The sequence below is a fragment of the Terrapene carolina genome, unplaced genomic scaffold (genome assembly GCF_002925995.2).
Source record: "Terrapene carolina triunguis isolate 2854851 unplaced genomic scaffold, T_m_triunguis-2.0 Scaffold258, whole genome shotgun sequence".
In the NCBI taxonomy this organism is placed as follows: domain Eukaryota; kingdom Metazoa; phylum Chordata; order Testudines; family Emydidae; genus Terrapene; species Terrapene triunguis.
This window is the reverse complement of record NW_020664609.1, coordinates 637,131-656,714: the sequence shown is the minus strand read 5'-3', so window position 1 is coordinate 656,714 and position 19,584 is coordinate 637,131. Positions and strand designations below refer to the sequence as shown.

The following is a 19,584-nucleotide window of genomic DNA, read 5'->3' as shown; positions in this document are numbered from 1 at the left end:
ACAAGGAAGAGGAAGAAAAATTGTTCTCCTTAACCTCTGAGGATAGGACAAGAAGCAATGGGCTTAAATTGCAGCAACCTAATGTTTAGGCTGAACATTAGGAAAAACTCCCTGTCAAGGTGATTAAGAGTGGAATAAATTGCCTAAAGAGGCTGTGGAATCTCCATCATTGGAGATTTTTAAGATCAGGTTAGACCTGTCAGGGATGGTATGGATCAGTGGTTCTCAACCTTTCCAGACTACTGTACCCCTTTCAGGAGGCCGATTTGTCTTGCATACCCCAAGTTTCACCTCACTTAAAAACTGCTTGCTTACAAAATCAGACATAAAAATACAAAAGTGTCACAGCACACTGTTACTGAAAAATTGCTTACTTTCTCATTGTTACCATATAATTATAAAATAAATTGCCACCCTCAGGTTGAGAAACACTGATATAATATGTAGAGCAGCATAAACAAGTCATTGTCTGTATGAAATTGTAGTTTGTACTGACTTCGCTAGTACTTTTCATGTAGCCTGTTGCAAAACTAGGCAAATATATTGATGGACCCCGTGGAAGACCTGTGTACCCCCAGGGGCACACATATCCCTGGTGGAGAACCACTGCTCTAGATAATATTTAGTCTTGCCATGAGTGCAGGGGACAGGACTATGGCCTCTCGAGGTTCCTTCCAGTCCTACAATTCTATGAAGCCTGTGGAAGCCTGTTGCATTGAACAGAGTTATTAAAGTGAAAGTGATTAGAACTTCTTTGAGTGATTGCTCATGTGTAGGTGTGCATGCTCGCCACGTGCACCGATGGGCGGAAGTTTTTCCCTTAGCAGTACCCGTACTGGGGGAGCACCGTGGCGACCTCTGGAGTGGTGCCTGTATATCGCGCTATGAGGGGAGCCACGCGCTCCCCCCACCCTCAGTTCCTTCTTGCCACCAGTGAAGGTAGTCGGAACTTTGTGCTCCAGCTCTGCTGCAGCCTTTTCTTCTCAACCTTAGTGGTACCATTCGTGGATTGTTTCTTCAGTTGTTAGAGTGGGCTCGGGGCATGCCCTGTGCCCCAGGCTTCAAGTCGTGTGACTCCTGTCGCCGTTCTATGCCTAGGAGTGACCCGCACGCTTAGTGTCTCCGCTGCTTGGGTGAGACTCACATCAGCGACCGTTGTAAGATCTGCAGGTCGTTCAAGCCAAGGACCAAGAAGGAGAGAGACATTAGACTTCGAGCTCTCCTGATGGAGTCGGCGCTGGCCCCAACTCCGGCGCACCGAACGGACTCCCTCCAAGAAACACGGGAAGGGCCCTACCTCGCAGCGGCGCCGAGACAAGGAAAGAAGGGAGGCTGGTCCCACGTCAGGTAGCCCTCGGTCCCCCCCGGCCTCCAGGCCTCCGACTCGTGTTGAGCGGAGCAGCCCGGCGCCGTCCGCGCGTGCATCCCCACTGGTATGGATGCCGTCGATGCCGGAGGCGGTGCAAGCTGCAAAAGACATTATGAGCCTGCCGGTTCCGGGCATGCAGCCGGGGATGGGCCCCCGGTCCCGCGGCAAGCCTCCTTTGGGTGCTCACCAAGCCTCCCCAGCGGGACGCAGTTTCCACTCTGAGGACTGCTCCCCGCACCGCTCGGTGCGCAGTGACTGATCTTCCTGTAGCTCGCGCCCGCCCTTGATGCCGGCCAGGCCATCCGGGTCGCCGCCCGGACGGGGGTCTTGGGGACCCTCGACACTGCCTGCCAGCGAGGGTAGGCGCTGAGAGAGGCACCGGGAATACTCCCCTTCACGGCGCGACTATTGCAGCCACTCTCGACGGGATAGACGTATTCGTTCCACTTCCCGCTCACCTAGACATCGCACTCGAGACTCCCCCCGCGATGCCTCGGCGCAGGGGCACTGGACCTCCCGACACCGTCACGAGTACCAAAGCAGCAATTCGGGTACTGTTCCTCGATGTCGAGGTCCAGGTCCCAAGGGAGGCGTCGTCGCAGGCACTACCGCTCTCGTGAGACCGTGCGCTCGACGGTGACCTTGGCCTCGGCACCTAGCCACGCATCCTCAGTCCGCACTGCTCAACCGGGACAGATAGCGCCACCGAGCTTCCAGACGGGTCAGTGGCAAGGGGCCCCCTGGCAAGGGCAGTGGTGCGAATGGGCTGTGTGGCCGCCGATGCCTGCCCAGACGGGGGCCTGCTCGGTTGCAGGAGCGTCTCAGGCTCCATCGGCCTCGTCCGGCCACCTAAGAGATAAGACGGCAGGCCACGAGTCAGCAGATCCACACCCGGACTCTGATCTGGGGCTCGACCCCCCGGTACCGACCGAGGCCCTCGGCTCTGTGCGGGCCCTCTCCCCGGCACCGGACAACACCATAACGGCGCCTCCACCTTCAGTCCCACAGGAGGACTTCAAGGCGCACCAAGACCTGCTAAAGAGGGTGGCATCCAGCCTCCAGCTGCAGGCCGAGGAGATGGAGGGCCCGTCCAATACCCTCTTCAACGTGTTGTCTCCCTCAGCACCAGGCCGCGTGGCTCTGTCCCTGCACCAGGGTATAGCCAACATTTCTAACACCCTGTGGCAAACTCCTGCCTCCTTGGCCCCAATCTCCAAGAAGGCTGAGAGGAAGTACTTTGTGCCGGCCTTGGACCACGAATATCTCTATTCCCACCCGGCACCTAATTCTCTTGTGGTAGAGTCGGTGAACCACAGGGAGCGACAGGGCCAGCCCACGCCCACCCCCAAAAATAAGGACACCAGACAACTGGACTCCTCCATCCTCTGCGAGTTTCCAGCTTAGGGTAGCCAACCATCAGGCCTTACTGAGCAGAAATGACTTTAACATTTGGAAGTCTCTGCCTAAGTTTGAGACCCTCCTCCCAGACAGCTCGATGGCTTCCGCAATTTCCATGCGTAGGGCGTCGTGGCTCCTCTTGTCGGGTCTGGCGTCGGAGGCCCAATCCCTTATGCAAGACCTTCCATTCAATGGAAAAGCACTCTTTCTTTGCGGACCAGACGGACGTCAGGCTGCATGGGATGAAGGATTCCCATACCACCCTGCAGACCTTGGGCCTCTACGTCCCTCCGGCTAAGGTCAAGGCCAGGCCGCAACCGTCGGCTCAACCTGTGAGGAGCAGATACGAGCCCCCATATAAGAGACTGAGGGACCAAAAACGCCAGTCTCAGCGGCAGTCCCACTCCGCCCTGCAGCCTGGACCCTCTAAGGGCAAAAGGCAGGGAAAGAGGCGGTTTTGACTATTTGCAGGGGGGCACCAGGCCAGTTGCCAGGGAGACCCCCCAGTTAATAAAGTTTGTGTTCTGCAACCGTTTGTCTGCCTTCCACATGGCGTGGTCCTGTATAACATCGGACCAGTGGGTCTTCAGCACCATTTCCAGGGGCTACATGTTGCAGTTCACCTCACCCCCACCAAACCACCCGCCCTCCCTGGTAGTCCCGGGGGACCCGGAGCATGCCCCCCTCCTGGGTCAGCAGGTGGACTGTCTACTGCACCTGGGGGCGGTGGAAAGAGTACCGGTAGAATTCCAAGGCAAAGGGTTCTACTCCTGGGCCTTCCTGATCCCGAAGGCCAAAGGGAGCCTCAGGCCCATCCTGGACCTCCAGGGCCTAAACTGTTTTTTGGCCCCCTCCAAGTTCCGCATGGTGTCCCGGGCCTCTATTATCCCCTCCCTGGACCCGGGGGACTGGTATGCATCCCTGGACCTCCAGGACACGTACTTTCACATCCATATTTTCGAGGGGCACAGACACTTCCTTCGCTTCCTAGTGGGGTTAGACCACTATCACTTTGCGGTCCTCCCATTTGGCCTATCCACGGCACCCAGGGTTTTCACAAAGTGTATGACTTTGTATGTATGGGATGCCAGCCCGTCTGTAGACCTAACTCAGGCGGGAGGGGGTCCAGATCTTCCCATACCTGGACGATTGGCTTCTCAAGGGCGACTCGCGTTCTGAGGTAAAGACCCACGTGGGGCTGCTCCTCTCGACATGCGCCGGTCTCGGCCTACTGGTGAACGAGACCAAATCAACCTTAGTTCCAGTTCAGCACATAGAGTTCATTGGAGCGCTACTGGACTCCTCGAGAGCCACAGCCTCTCTACCCCTAGACAGGTTCGAGGCACTGAGAGATCTCATCGCCTCGGTCACGGCCTTCCCGGTGACAAAGGCGAGAGCGTGCCTTCGAATTCTGGGCCACATGGCGGCATGTACGTACATGGTCCGCCATGCCAGACTCCGAATGAGGTCCCTCCAGCTCTGGCTAGCTTCCCAATTCTCTCAGGCCCGGGACGGGTTGGACAAGGTTCTCACGGTTCCGTCCCCGATAGTGGTCTTACCCGAGCAATATGCTGCAAGGGGTTCCCTTTCGGGATGCCAGCCCATCCGTAGACCTGGTGACCGACACGTCGGACCTGGGTTGGGGAGCCCACACAGGGAACACGCAGATGCAAGGGACGTGGTCGATCCTGGACCTGTCCCTTCACATAAATGTCAAAGAGCTCCGGGCAGTGCGGTTGGCGTGTGTGGCCTTCCACACGCATCTCTGCAGCAAGGTGGTCAGAGTCCTCACGGACAACACTGCCGCCATGTACTATATCAACAGGCAAGGCGGGACTCACTCCCTAGCCCTCTGCCGGGAAGCCCTGAGCCTATGGGAGTTTTGTATAACCCACGATATCTCCCTGAGGTCCGTACATCTCCCGGGCGTCCGCAATACGCAGGCAGATCGCCTCAGCACGGTTTTCTCCCCGCAGTACAAGTGGTCGCTCCACTCGGATGTTGTTCACTGGCTCTTCCGAGAGTGGGGAGTTCCCCGGGTCGACCTCTTTGCAACCCGCCAGAACCAGTGTTGCCCACAGTTTTGCTCCAGAGGAGGGGTGGGGAGCAATCTCCGATGCGTTCCTCCTACGGTGGTCGGGCCAGCTCCTTTACACTTTCCCGCCGTTTCCCCTCATCGACAAGGTCCCACAAAAGGTAAAAGCAGACAAGGCGAGAGTCCTCCTCATAGCCCCGGCGTGGGCCCACCAACACTGGTACGGTACCCTCCTTCACCTCTTGGCGGCCCCCCCAAGGACGCTGCCGCATCGCCTGGATCTCCTCTCCCAGGATGGGGGTGGCCTCCTCCATCCCAATCTAGCCACGCTCCACCTGACAGCATGGTTGCTCCGTGGCTAGACGAGGAGGAGGGCAGGTGTTCGGAGCAGGTAAGGTGGGTCCTCCTGGAAAGCAGGAAGCTGTCCACACACCGGACGTACGTGGCGAAGTGGTCCAGGTTCTCCAAGTGGGCGAGTGAGCGGGGAGTTTCACCCTCCTCTGCACCTCTCCATCTTATCCTGGACTACCTCCTGTCCCTTAGGGCCCAAGGACTGGCACCCGCCTCGGTCAGGGTACATCTGGCAGCCATATCAGCCTTCCACCTGCCAGTGCAAGGGCACTCACTCGGTCTTCTCCCACTCTATGACCTCCCATTTCCTGAAGGACCTCGACCGTTCTTTCCCATACACTAGACCCCCCCTCTCCCCTGGCCACGTGTTCCTGGTCTCACCTCTCGTGGAAGGTGGCCTCCCTTGTAGCGATCACGTCGGCCCGATGGGTCTCGGAACTTGGGGCCTTGACCTCGGGACCCCCCTATACGGTCTTCCACAGGGATAAAGTCCAGCTTCGCCCACACCCGGCGTTCCTCCCAAAGGTGGTCTCCACCTTCCATATGGAACAGAGCATCTTTCTTCCCGTGCTCTGTCCTAAGCCCCATTCCTCTAACGAGGAGTGCCGCCTCCACATGCTCGATGTGCTTAGGGCGCTGGCTTTTTACCTGTATCGGACCAAACCGTTCCGGAAATCCTCGCAACTCTTTATTGCCTCGACCGAGCGGGTGAAGGGGCAACTTATCTCCACCCAGCATCTTTCCCGCTGGATCACCTCGTGCATACGCATGTGTTACGATCTGGCAGGGGTTCCCCCGCCACCGATGGTTAGGGCACACTCTACGAGGCCTCATCAGCTGCCTACGTAGCCCATGTCCCTATCCAAGACATTTGTAGGGCGGCCACTTGGGCCTCAGTTCACACATTTACTTCGCATTACGCGATCGTCGCCCAGTCTAGGTACGACGCCGGATTTGGCAGGGCAGTACTCCATCCCGGTCTATTGTGAACTCCTACCCACCTCCAACAGATATTGCTTGGAATCACCTACTGTGGAATACACATGAGCAATCACTTGAAGAAGAAAGGACAGTTACCTGTTCCATAACTGGCGTTCTTCGAGATGTGTTGCTCATGTCTATTCCACACCCCGCCCTCCTTCCCCTCTGTCAGAGTTGTCCGGCAAGAAGGAACCGAGGGTGGGGGGAGCACATGGCTCCCCTTATAGCGCGATATACAAGCGCCACTCCAGGGGTTGCCGCGGTGCTCCCCCAGTACGGGTACTGCTAAGGGAAAAACTTCCGGCACCGGTGCACGTGGCGAGCACGCACACCTACTGTGGAATAGACATGAGCAACATATCTTGAAGAACGCCAGTTACGGAATAGGTAACTGTCCTTTAGCAAACAATGCCGTTGATGGACTAGGTGGAAGAGAAACTACTTTACCCAGGCCTTGTCTACACTAGAGAATTTCAGAAAATAGTTTCCTACTGCAAACAAGACTATAATCTTAGCTGTTTTGGGTGTCTAGGGCTAAAGAGTAAATAGTAGGAAAAAAGTGTGTTACTAAACTCAGCAGTAGCTCTGGATATGCAAAATGTATTGTAAGAACTTACCATGTTTATGGTCAGTTTTTGGAAGAGAATAGCATTTGAATGTACTTGTTAATTCTTTTTCTGAACAGCTTCTTGGACAAACACATAATTTACTAGTATGAACTAAGATATAATGTGAGGGGAGGGGAATAAGACATGTTAAGCTGTAGTGGTCAGTCAGGGAACAAACACTTTAAACATAATGTGTCGGTTATGAAAAATCTCCAGACTATTGTATGAAGTGTTAAGAGTTGTCCTTTGCTTCCCAGTTCCTGTAGATATGACAGTTTTTCTTTAATCTTCATTTACATTATGTATACCTCTTCTCCACTTCAGCATGAATTGTAATATTTCTTGGCTACCTTTTTCTTCTTACCTAGAAGAAGTGTGCTTTCCCTATATTTAATAGAAGTTTATGTTCATCAGAGAAACTGAAATATTGGCTTTTTAGAACCAGGAAAAACCTTTCTATCCAAATATTTCTGCTCTCCTTGGTTATCTTAATCTAATTTTGGATTGTTTATTTTAGTCATGTCCCTCTAGAAACAAATCTCTAAGTGCTGCTTAAACTCACTTTTCCTGTTTAAAAAACCTTCCTCTTGCACTGAAGAGTTCTACTTTAGAGCCTTATCTTCTAGGTAAGGCTGTCGATTAATTGCAGTTAACTCACTTGATTAACTCAAAAAAATTAATCCCAATTTAAAAAATGAATCACGATTAATTGCAGTTTTAATCACACTGTTAAACAATAGAATACCAATTGAAATTTATTAAATATTTTGGGATGTTTTTCTACATTTTCAAATATATTGATTTTGATTACAACACACAATGCAAAGTGTACAGTGCTCACTTTATATATTATTATTTATTACAAATATTTTCACTGTAAAAAAGATAAACAAATAAAATTGTATTTTTCAATTTACCTCATACAAGTACTGTAGTGCAATTTCTGTCCTGAAAGTGCAATTTACAAATGTAGATTTTTTTTTTGTTACATAATGCACTCAAAAGCAAAACAATGTAAAACTTTAGAGCCTACAAGTGCACTTAGTCCTACTTCTTGTTCAGCCAGTCGCTAAGACAAACAAGTTTGTTTACATTTAAGGGAGATATTGCTGCCCGCTTTTTATTTACAATGTCACCTGAAAGTGAGAACAAGCGTTCACATGGCACTTTTGTAGTCAGCATTGTAATATATTTATGTGCAAGATATGCTAAACATTCATATGCCCCTTCATGCTGCGGCCACCATTCCAGAGAACATGTTTCCATGCTGATGAAAAAAATATGTTAATTAAATTTGTGACTGAACTCCTTGTGGGAGAAATGTATGTCTCCTGCTCTGTTTTACCTGCATTCTGCCATATGTTTCGTGTTATAGCAGTCTCGGATACCGACCCAGCATATGTTGCTCTTTTTAAGAACACTTTCACTGCAGATTTGACAAAACGCAAAGAAGGTATCAATATGAGATTTCTAAAGATAGCTACAGCACTCCATCCAAGGTTTAAGAATCTGAAGTGCCTTCCAAAATCTGAGAGGGGACGAGGTGTGGAGCATGCTGGCAGAAGTCTCAGAAGAGCAACTACAGAACCCGAACCACCTATAAAGAAAATCAACCTTCTCTTGGTGGCATCTGACTCAGATGATGGAAATGAATGTGCATCAGTCTGCACTGCTTTTGATCGTTATCAAGCAGAACCCGTCATCTGGAATGGGAGTTGAAGCACGAATGTTTAGGGCTGAGTGGACTTGTAGGCTCAAAAGTTTTACATTGTTTTATTTTTGAATGCAGTTATTTTTTTTGTACATAGTTCTACATTTTAAGTTCAACTTTCATGATAAAGAGATTGCACTACAGTAATTGTAATGGGGGAATTGAAAAATAATATTTCTTTTTTTACAGAGCAAATATTTGTAATAAAAAATAAATATAAGGTGAGCACTGTACACTTTGTATTCTGTGTTGTAATTGAGATCAATATATTTGGAAATGTAGAAAACATCCAAAATATTTAAATAAATGGTATTCTATTATTGTCTAACAGCACAATTAATCGCGATTAATTTTTTTAACTGTTTGACAGTCCTACTTATAGGTTATCTCTACAATTTTCCTCCACTAGTGAGGGTTTTAAAAATGCAAATCAGCTTTACTCGTCTCTTTCATCAGTTTGAAAACGTGTTAATTCATCTCATGCTGTTGTCCTTCCAAAGACCAATGAGTACATATTCATAGTCATTCCATATTATTTTGATGCTTGATGTCTGGAACTGTCTTTGTTTCCCATACACTACAATCTCTGCAAGGAAACAGCCCTCCTGTGATACAGGTACCAGGGAGGGACAGTTTTTCATTTTGGATTTCCCCTGACATTAATCTTAGTCCTCTGGCAGTAAAGTAGTATTTTTTGCAGTTTTTTGTAGTGTTGCTCTGCACTCGATGAATGTTTTCAATGACTCTTTCATAGTAACCTTCATATCTTTTGCCTGATCAATATGTTGGATGTCCTGTTTATCGCATATCCCTTGATTGAGTCCCTCTCTCCTGGATTAAGCATATAATCTTTGTCTACAGTGGACTTCGTTTGCTACTTACAGAGCCAGTCATCCTAACTCTCCAGCTCCTTTTGAATCTAGTTGCATGGTTTCCAATTGATTACTAAGCCTACAGTTCTACTGTAATGTATAAATCTGGGAGCAGATATATTTGAATGCCTCTCCTAAATGAAATCTTTCTGTATCTCTGAGGTCCAAAAGGTAACCTGTGCATAGAATTTCTATACAATATGAAAAGTTTGTGTCTGGACTGCCCTTTATGTCCTGCTCTTAAATCAATTTTCTGTTTCACATCTTATTTGACATCCTATTTTATTACTTCCTGCTTTAGCCAGTAATCTCTATGACCTTGAAATGCAGCCTTGTCAAATGCTTTGAGGAATCTTAATATATTACAGCCAGTGAATAGTCCTGATCTGTCATCCTGACAGTCATTATTTCTAAGAACCTTAGGTTACTTAAGCATGATTTAACATAGCCAAATCATGTTTGGAGACACACACACACCACATAAATACTAAGTGAATGTTTTAGAGAATCTGTAATGGGATCGATGTAGGATGTGTTACACATTTTAATAAGGACATAACAGCAAAAGAATGGGAAATTATCAGGCTAAAATGATACAGAACTTTTATTTCCATGTTGTATGTGGTGGAAATACATTTATAGGTATTTGTGCAAAAATGTAAATCTTGCTACAGAGTGCTTTAAACTGTTGCTATGTTTATAGTGCTGATGTACAGCACCACATTAGTAATCCTGACCCCTTGATAATCTTGACAGGAAAGCTGTTGTCTGGGATTTTTTTCTTACTATTTCTGCTATCATTCGTGCAGCTCCACCAGTGCTAGCAATGGTGGGTGTGTTAGTGTAAATAATATACTGGTGTGTTAGCCAGAGTGCCATGTAACCCTCCTCAGAGCAGTTCTAGATAATACAATGACTAGCCACCTGTGTACAGTCGTCCTTGATGTGTTACCACCAGTGGAGCTCCATCAATAATACTTCAGTACAGGAAATTATTTTAAAAAATCCAATATCGGTAAGGCCTGTCACTGAAGGGGAAGAGTTATGATGCACCTAAGGGACAGAGGAACGCAAGTCCCACTGATTTTCAGTGGGGCATATGCACCTAAATCCCATAGGCACACTTGAAATCTCCTATCAGTTTTAAATTAAGCCTTTTATTATTCCTTTAGCAATATCAGATCCAGACTAAATTATTTTCCTAGTAATATTTGACTATTGTTTCAGTGCATTCATTAAATGGTTAGAAATTATTCCGGGTTTGGTATGGAGTCTTACCATGAAGGGAGATGGAGAGAAATTAAATAGCTTACTTTTTAACTGTTATGCTAAATTAGCTTTCCCTGTTAGTTTTTGGAAGAGAGAGGTATGTTCTGTGTTATTTACACACATTCTGCAGCAGCCAGCATAGAGCAGCTCTCTGCTGTCTCATGATGGGGAGAGCCTGTGATATTTACTTGGGCCAGCCTCAGACAGGAAGGTGGCAGTCTATTAGATTGTAGGACCGTCATAATAAAATTAAAATACATAAACTGAGGGATTCTACTCCTAGCATGAATGCAGTGTAAGCACAGTATAATTTCTGTAACAATGGGACTTTCATTTTTTCCTTAGGAGGTAATGAAGACTTGGCTACTAATTTTTGTCATGGTTTCTCTTTTCAGATAACTCTTGATGTATTGGCAGACATGGGGCATGAAGAGTTAAAAGAAATTGGCATTAACGCATACGGACATCGTCACAAACTAATAAAAGGTGTAGAGAGACTTCTAGGAGGTCAGCAAGGTACATATATCAAAACAGCCGGCCATACCGATTAACTTTGAGTTATGTACACCTGGACCTATCTGAAATAGCTTTCAGCAGGCTTTCAGCAATTGCCTTGTAAAAGCAATGCTCTTAGATCATCCCCAGTCTTAGATCATGACTTTAAAGAGTCTATGTGTGGTTAGATGCATTCCTGCTTGCAGAATTAACCAAATTCTGGCTAGGCAGCAGAAATAAAATGGCTAGAGACAGAGGAATCTTTCAGTGCAGTAGTGCAAAGATGGGGTGGAGCCATTGTCTTGTCTCCTCTCCACCCCAACTGGGGAATGCACACCCCAAGAGGTACATGGAGGGGAGGAACCCCTATGCTGCTCTTAGCACAAGGCCATCATTCTGGCAGGCTCCAGCATGAAGTGCATAAAGCGGGAGCAGCTCTTTGTGTACCTACGTAAGGGTCAGTCACAGTCTGGTGCAGTGGTTTGTTCCAAGATTAACACACACAACTGTTAGGGCAGGTCTTCACTACAGGGGGGGGGTCGATTTAAGATACACAAATTCAGCTACGCGAATAGCGTAGCTGAATTCGACGTATCGCAGCCGACTTACCCCGCTGTAAGGACGGTGGCAAAATCGACCTCCGCGGCTTCCCGTCGACGGCGCTTACTCCCACCTCCGCTGGTGGAGTAAGAGCGTCGATTCGGGGATCGATTGTCGCGTCCCGACGAGACGCGATAATTCGATCCCCGAGAGGTCGATTTCTACCCGCCGATTCAGGCGGGTAGTGTAGACCTAACCTCAGTTACTAATAACTAATTCCTGAATGTTTCACATTGTAATTGCAAACTGTTGGAATTCTCTCTATCACACAGGCTTCAGCTGCTTCACTTGAAAGCAGAAATTGCTAGATAAGTTCATCTCCCACATAAATTTTATTCTTTTAATATTTTATTCTATTTTAATACTCTCTTTTAATGCCTGCTGCTTTTCAAGCATTTGATCTAATTTAGGTTGTATTTCCTTTGTTTGCTTCCTGTATTGCGCTTGCTCCTGCTCTGGGGTTATTTAACAAGTAATAATAGTAAGGCTGGGTAAAAATACAGCTGGTATTGTTTCCTACCGTTGACTTTTACTACTTAAATTCTTCCCTTTTGCAGGCACCAGTCCTTATTTGACTTTTCACTGTGTGAGCCAAGGGACTATTCTCCTAGATCTTGCTCCCGATGATAAAGAGTATCAATCAGTGGAAGAGGAGGTATTATAAATACAAATATTTTTGTTTTAAAAATTGGCTTGTGTTTGCTGCTTAATGTCTGTCTTGGAAGTCAGTGTGGTTCTACACTGCAAAGTGATCCTCTCAAAATAGCATTGGTGGGTTCCACGTTACTGCCACCCAGTGATTACAGATCAGATGTGATCCCTGATTGCCAGGTCTTCAAACTCAGCCTAGGAACTGAAGGTCAGACTAGGTTCTTTTCCTCTTACACATCCCCAGTGCTCTGCGGGCCCAATTCCACACCCAGATACACCTGGGCTAGTCACATTTTTCCAGATTATGGCCTCAGTGATACCTCTGCAACCCTCACTGCCTTTAGTAGGAGCTCCACAAGTGTGTCACTGACTTAAAATAAACAAGCAATGCTGTTGGTGCTGCACAAAAAGAGACTCCAGCCCTGCAGCACCAAAGCAGTTAATGGGAATAAAAAAGATCTGACCCCCAGGGCACTCAGGGAGCAGTAGGAAAGAGCTGTTTTTATGCAATCTTTTTTGGCAAGTGGAGCAACATCAAGGTCCTCTGTAGTGTGGGGGGAAGAACCAAGCCCCCACAGCTCCATGGGGACAGACCAGGCATCAGCATCACCTCACCCCCAAAGACAGCAGTCAATCCTGCAGCTCCCAAAAAATAAGCTGAGAGTAATTGCGGGTGGAGGCTGGAACAACCATGTCTCCCTAGAGTCCTGGTGGGAGTAGGACAGGTCATACAACAGCCCCATGATCTCCTTAACATGGCATTGCCTCTTGCCCCAAGAGAGAGAGGTGCTGGGTGGGGCCCCACACACACTCTTCTGCTGATGGGGACGGTGGTGCACAGAGAGCTGCAGCTGCTTTCGTTGTTGCTGGGTTACTGCCCAAGTTCAGATCTTCCTTGCTCTGTCCACTGTCTGCCAGCCAGGCTAACCCAGTGCTTCTCCCTGCCTTGCCACAATCTCCCCCTCAGGTGCTGCCTTCTCCACAGGTTTCAGAGGGGTAGCCGTGTTAGTCTTATCAGCAAAAACAACGAGGAGTCCTTGTGGCACCTTAGAGACTAACAAATTTATTTGGGCATAAGCGTTCGTGGGCTAGGACCCACTTCATCGGATGCATAGAGTGGAAAATACAGGAGCAGGTATAAATACATGAAAAGATGGGACTTACCTTATCAATTGTGAGGTCAGTCTAACGAGACAATTTCAATTAACAGTAGGATACCAAGGGAGAAAAAATAACTTTTGTAGTGGTAATGAGGGTGGCCCATTTCAAACAGTTGACAAGAAGGTGTGAGTGACCGTAGGGGGAAATTAGTATGGGGGAAATTAGGTTTAAGTTTTGTAATGACCCAACCATATGATGGCATATATCATGTGCCAGCAATGCCCCTCTGCCATGTACATTGGCCAAACCAGACAGTCTCTACGCAAAAGAATAAATGGACACAAATCTGACATCAGGAATTATAACATTCAAAAACCAGTAGAACACTTCAGTCTCCCTGGTCACTCAATAACAGACCTAAAAGTGGCAGTTCTTCAACAACAAAACTTCAAAAACAGACTCCAGTGTGAAACTGCAGAACTGGAATTAATTTGCAAACTGGACACCATCAAATTAGGCCTGAATAAAGACTAGGAGTGGTTGGGTCATTACAAAACCTAAACCTAATTTCCCCCGTACTAATTTCCCCCTACGGTCACTCACACCTTCTCGTCAACTGTTTGAAATGGGCCACTCTCATTACCACTACAAAAGTTATTTTTCCTCCCTTGGCATCCTACCGTTAATTGAATTGTCTCATTAGACTGACCTCACACTTGATAAGGTAACTCCCATCTTTTCATGTATTTATACCTACTCCTGTATTTTCCACGCCATGCATATGATGAAGTGGGTTCTAGCCCATGAACACTTATCCCCAAATAAATTTGTTAGTCTCTAAGGTGCCACAAGGACTCCTTGTTGTTTTTTCTTCTCCACAGAGACACTCGGATACTAAGGCGATGAGTGCCAGGATAAGAATTTAGATAAGGTAGGATGGCTGCTGTATGCCGTGACCCTTTACACTTACCTGTAGGTGGTATCCAGATGTGTGTGCTCCACAGGGCCACGTGCTTGCACCTACCTTCATGAAAGTTGTCAGTTTTCCCCTTTTTTAGCTAGGGTGTTTGGGAACATAGGTTAAAATAGAACCAAAGGGATTGTGCTTTCCTTCATCCCTTTCCCTGTGGCTTGTATCCACTGCTTCAAGAGGCAGCTCCTTATGCTTCTTGAAGCCTTTTGGAAACACCCACTGAACGTGCTGTGGGTCTGGGTCATTAACTCCTCTTACAAAATGTATTTTCTTGGAGAAGTGTTCAAAAGACTCATATGACAGATCAAAATGAGGAGGGAGGTTTTGTGTGTACTACTTTATGGTATTAGCCGTTTAAATGGAAAAATAAACAGATTCCATTGTAAAACCTTTGATCCTGAGCCCTAAACCTTCGTGTGTGATCTGTCCATTTCTGTTAGTAGGAAATCACATTAGGACATGCAGGATCAGTGATTCAGGTTGCTATTTTAACAAATTGTTTGCTTAGTTTAATAAGGAGGCATGGTATGACAACCTCATCGTGTCCTATCACCTTGTCACCAGTGAAATACTGATGCCAAGAGTCTGCTTCGCCACCCTAACAGCTTGCTGCCCTAGAAAAAGAGTCAGAATATCGACTGCAAAGTTCACATGTATTTATTAGACTCTCTTGCCTCTTACTTTGTATAGTTTATGTTGATTTTCTGACGTAACATTGCCCTAGATTGTAACTGTTTCTCTGCTGTGCTAGTGTTTTTTTGTTTTGTTTTATTTTTAAAGTAAGTTGAAAATGTTTAAGCTACTTCTTGCTTAGACAGACAAAAGTTTGTAAATCCAGAGTTCATATAGGATTTCATATAGCTTGCGTAACAGACAGGGTCAACTGCCAACAGAGTCAAATACAATATTTATTTGGGCTGTTACTTAAAGTGTAATTGTCTACCAAAAGTCACTTACCTGTAGATGAAATTATACTTCTTGATAGCAGGTAATAGTAATGTACAAACATCACAATGTATTGATCCCACCAGAAACCAAGAAATGGAAAATTATATACCTTAGTTATACATTCTTTATTATGACAACATAGTCTTTCCATAAAATCTTTCTTGCTTTTTGTAACATTATAATTGGAATTTTTGCAATTCAATGTCCATGTCTACTTTTGATAGTAAATTCCAATGTGCTTATTTTCTTACCTGGAGTTTTATTGACAAGTTGGGTCATTGGATTTGTTCTCAGCCAATATCCTGGAGCAATATGTTCCACTAGGACTTTCAGCACTCTAACAAATAAAAGAACATAGCTGTATTCGAATTTGAGGTCTCTTAATTTTTGTGTTTCTTTGATCATTCTTAACAAATATAATCTTATTTGTTTTAAGTATATTCACCATTCCTCATGTTTTGGCCTTGCTTAAATGAACTCCCTTTCCAGCTCATTAATATTATTAGCAGGTGTCAAGTTTTATGTTTGAGAATTCCGTTTGATATTTTTACGCAGATGCAAAGTACAATCCGGGAGCACAGAGACGGTGGCAATGCTGGAGGGATCTTCAACAGATATAATGTCATCAGGGTAAGTCTCAAAGCCTTCAGAAAATCAGAAGTAAAATAAGTGGTAATAATGCTAACAGGTGGAATCATTTTGATATGCTGCCCTGTCATTATATAATTGCATACAAAAATCCACATTACATGAACGTTAAAGTTGCACAGTCAAGCACTCAGAACATAAGAAATACCAAAATTAAGACTGTACATCCATGCTGTGCAGTGAAGGAGGCAGGAGGTGACCATGTAATTACAGACTGTACCAGAATGCATACACACAAAGGCGACAAATTAAAGTAGAACAGGCAATCTTAATTCTGGCTTTTGATTGCTTGACTTTGTAGCCTTAACGTTCTGTTAACGTGGGGGGTTTTAATGTAATGTCCCCAATTTTTTTTTACAAAACAAACTTTGACCTGCTTCATATTGCCTTGGTGTCAACAGGGATAGTGTTGGGAGCACAGACGAGACAGCTGCCCTGCTTTCAGTTCCTGTGCCCAGTGCCACAGGGCCTCCTACAGCTCCTGGAATGTAACATGTTCAGTCGCACTGTGGGGATGGCCAAGCACAGTCCTGTCACCATTAGGAGCTGTGAAGGGATGGAGCACGCTCAATATGGATAGAATCTTCAGAGTATTTAGCTGCCAGACTCTGACAAGTCTCTATTGCGCATGTGCAAACTGAGATTTCTCAGAGGCTCATAACTTGGCCAATTTGGGTGGATTTTCCCAGAAATGGCAAAAGGCACATCCCTGACACCAGGCCAAGCTGCATCACCACCACTAAATTTCAAGTCCCTGCTTGAAAGCACTAGACTAGAGCTTCACAGAGAAATAGTATTAAGAATGTTTTCCTATGCACAAAACAACACATTTTCCCCTAACTTTTTCTCAGAAATGGCTGAACAGTTTTTGCCTAAATTTTCCGACAAAATTCTGCCTGAGGCAGAAACCTTAAATTTCAGCCCAAATGGTAAAAGTTTGGCAAAAGTATAAGCAACTGAAAACAGGATTTTATAATGGGAAGTGTTGGGCTACCTTAACTAAAGGTGTTGCTACCTGCTCTGTAATATTTTTTACCAATTTTGTTTTAAAAGCAAAAGCTTAGATACTGAACTGCCCCAGATATTTGTTATACAGTTCATACCTCTTGCTACAGTTTCCCTATACTGTATAGAATTGCATTTCATTAGAAGTGAATTATGGTTTTTTGTTTACACTGTAGATTCAGAAGGTTGTGAACAAGAAGTTGAGGGAGAGATTCTGTCACAGACAGAAGGAGGTCTCAGAGGAAAATCACAACCATCACAATGAGCGTATGTTGTTTCATGGTGAGGAACTGGTCTCTGTTTCTAGGCTTCACTACTACTTAAAAAAAAAAAAAAAAGTAGGGGGGAGTAAATGTTAGTGTTAATCATTGTACATTGTTTTTGTATTTCTGCTCGCTTTCCTCTCCACCATCAGAATGTATGCAAGTGTGTTTTGATGAGAAAAGCTACACTTCTTCAAGAAGTGTTCCTCTGGGTGCTTCGCTTCAGGTGTTTATGCGCCCCTGCACCTTTGAGCAAAGGTTTTTGGAAGCAGTGCCCATTTGGCCCTTCCATGTGCCCTACACATTCTTGTGCCCTGTTCCGAGGATATATAGAACCGCATGTGGGAACAACCCTCCGTACTTTTTCAGCCTGAGATGGAGTGTAGAGTTTGCCTGTCCTCGTCAGCCTAGTTCTCGTATATAGTTAGTGTTTAATGTTTCCATTGTTAGTTGTTGGAATCATGGTTCCCTCTTTTTTCTTTGTTCTCCATGTTAAGGGGGATTTTTTGGACTTTGCTCTGGGGTCTGACTGGATCTCCTAGTTTTAAGAGGTGTCTTTCCTGTCAGGAAGCTATCCTTATCAGTGACAGGTATCCTCAGTGTCTCTGTCAATTTGGGAGACACTCATATCCCCAGCAAGTGCAAGTTCTGCACCTCATTCAAGAGCAGATCTCAAAACCATAGGGAAACAAAGTTTAGATTAATGATGATGGAACAAGCCCTAAGACTGACTTCTGACCTGGGTACCGAAAACCTCCATGTACACAGGGCTTCAAGTGCCCCATCTACTTTGAGATCCTTGTCATTGAATGCCTCAACATATACAGGCTGAGCTGCGCTGCTTACCTCTGGGCATCAGTCACCAAAAGTCTCAGCAGACAGAGCTTCTGTGTCAGAAGTCCACAGTACAGAGAGCTGTGTTACCTAAGCTTCTGGTTACTGATAAGAAGAGTAGGAGTACTGAGTCTCCTAGAAAATCTTGGCCACCAAATCACAAGAAGACTCTGCAGATCTCAGGTCCCAAGGGGAGTTCTTTAGATGCTCCATGTGGTTCAGGTACCAGGAAGGCCTCTAAGGTGTCCTCTAAGAACCAGACTACAAAGAGAGACTGGGTACTGAGGTCATCTACTTCGTACCCAGACCGGTAGAAATCTCAAAGAGGACTACACCACCAGACACTGAAATTGAATTTCTGGTACCAACATGGCATTGGGAGGAAGGATCCCCTGCCTAGTGGTTAGCACCCAAGGTGGCAGTCATCCCCAATGGGTGCAGTTAGGGTCAGCAGCTCTGCCTAATGGGTGCAGTTCAGGGGTGGCACCTCTGCCTAGGGGATACAGGTCAGAGGTGGCACTGGGTTTATCTGAACCCAAAACTATGGTAACTAATTGGAAAACAGAGACTAGTGTCAGGAAATAAATCAATAAACTTCCGTCTGATAAACGATTAGTTCACACAAAAGTGCTTCCACACAAAAATCCTTGTTTTTATTGAGGACAAAGCACACATCAAAAATAGCAATAGTCTAGAGCACCCCAGATAGATATAGTTACACAAAGTCTGAGATGGTATCGAGTGGCAGCGCAGGGTTCCAGTGGCTGGCTTTCCTTCTAGCCACTGGGGAGATTGATTTCAATGTCTCCTTGCTCATAGAAAATCCAAACTTCTCCAGAATATTCTCTCTAACTAAACTTTTTATAGGTTTTTTTCAAACAAAGCACATAACTCATAATGGCCCCTAATATGCTAGCAATTTCGCTAGCAACAGCAAATAATAATTCATTACTCTACTTATCAGCAAAGCAACTTCAGCAAGAAATTTTACAGACACAGGCACCTGGACCAAGGTCAGCTCCCTTCCATTCTCATGAATGCCATTTTACTTTATCCTTGTTAGTAACACTGCAGCTTGTGCAGCTGTTTTTGTCTGCCTAAGCAAGTCCAAATTCTTCCTCTCTACATGGTATCCTCGCTCCAGTTTATGGTGGTTAACTGCACAAGAAGGCTGCGGGTTATGGCAAGTGCAGGTTATATTAAGTTCAGTTCTTTCAGAACAGGGCTCCTTGGATGCAGCTGGTGCTCCAGCCAGGTCCATCTCCACTGCGATCGTAATGCAATGAGCATTTTGGCTTTCCTAGGGAGATGGAGAATACTGTTGAAGATCTCCATTGTGACAGCCATTAATTGTTTTCCAAGTCTACACATGACTCCCTTCACACCTTGAATGACCAAAGACCAAACACAGATACTTTGGGGTCTATCACCAACATATAAAAGAAAGTTTAGCAAGTCACAGTCAGCACAGA

At 46.0% G+C, this 19,584-nt stretch overlaps 1 protein-coding gene across 1 annotated transcript in view; it reads left to right on the top strand.

Moving 5' to 3' along the window:
* The window catches only part of TNKS (tankyrase), a 339,823-nt gene that overhangs the window by 310,333 nt on the left and 9,906 nt on the right, over window positions 1–19,584 (top strand). The window contains exons 21-24 of the mRNA XM_026657642.2: window positions 10,990–11,110; window positions 12,247–12,344; window positions 15,918–15,992; window positions 17,192–17,297. Of these exons, the coding sequence (XP_026513427.1) occupies window positions 10,990–11,110; window positions 12,247–12,344; window positions 15,918–15,992; window positions 17,192–17,297 (400 nt within the window). The remainder of the gene's footprint in view (window positions 1–10,989; window positions 11,111–12,246; window positions 12,345–15,917; window positions 15,993–17,191; window positions 17,298–19,584) is intronic.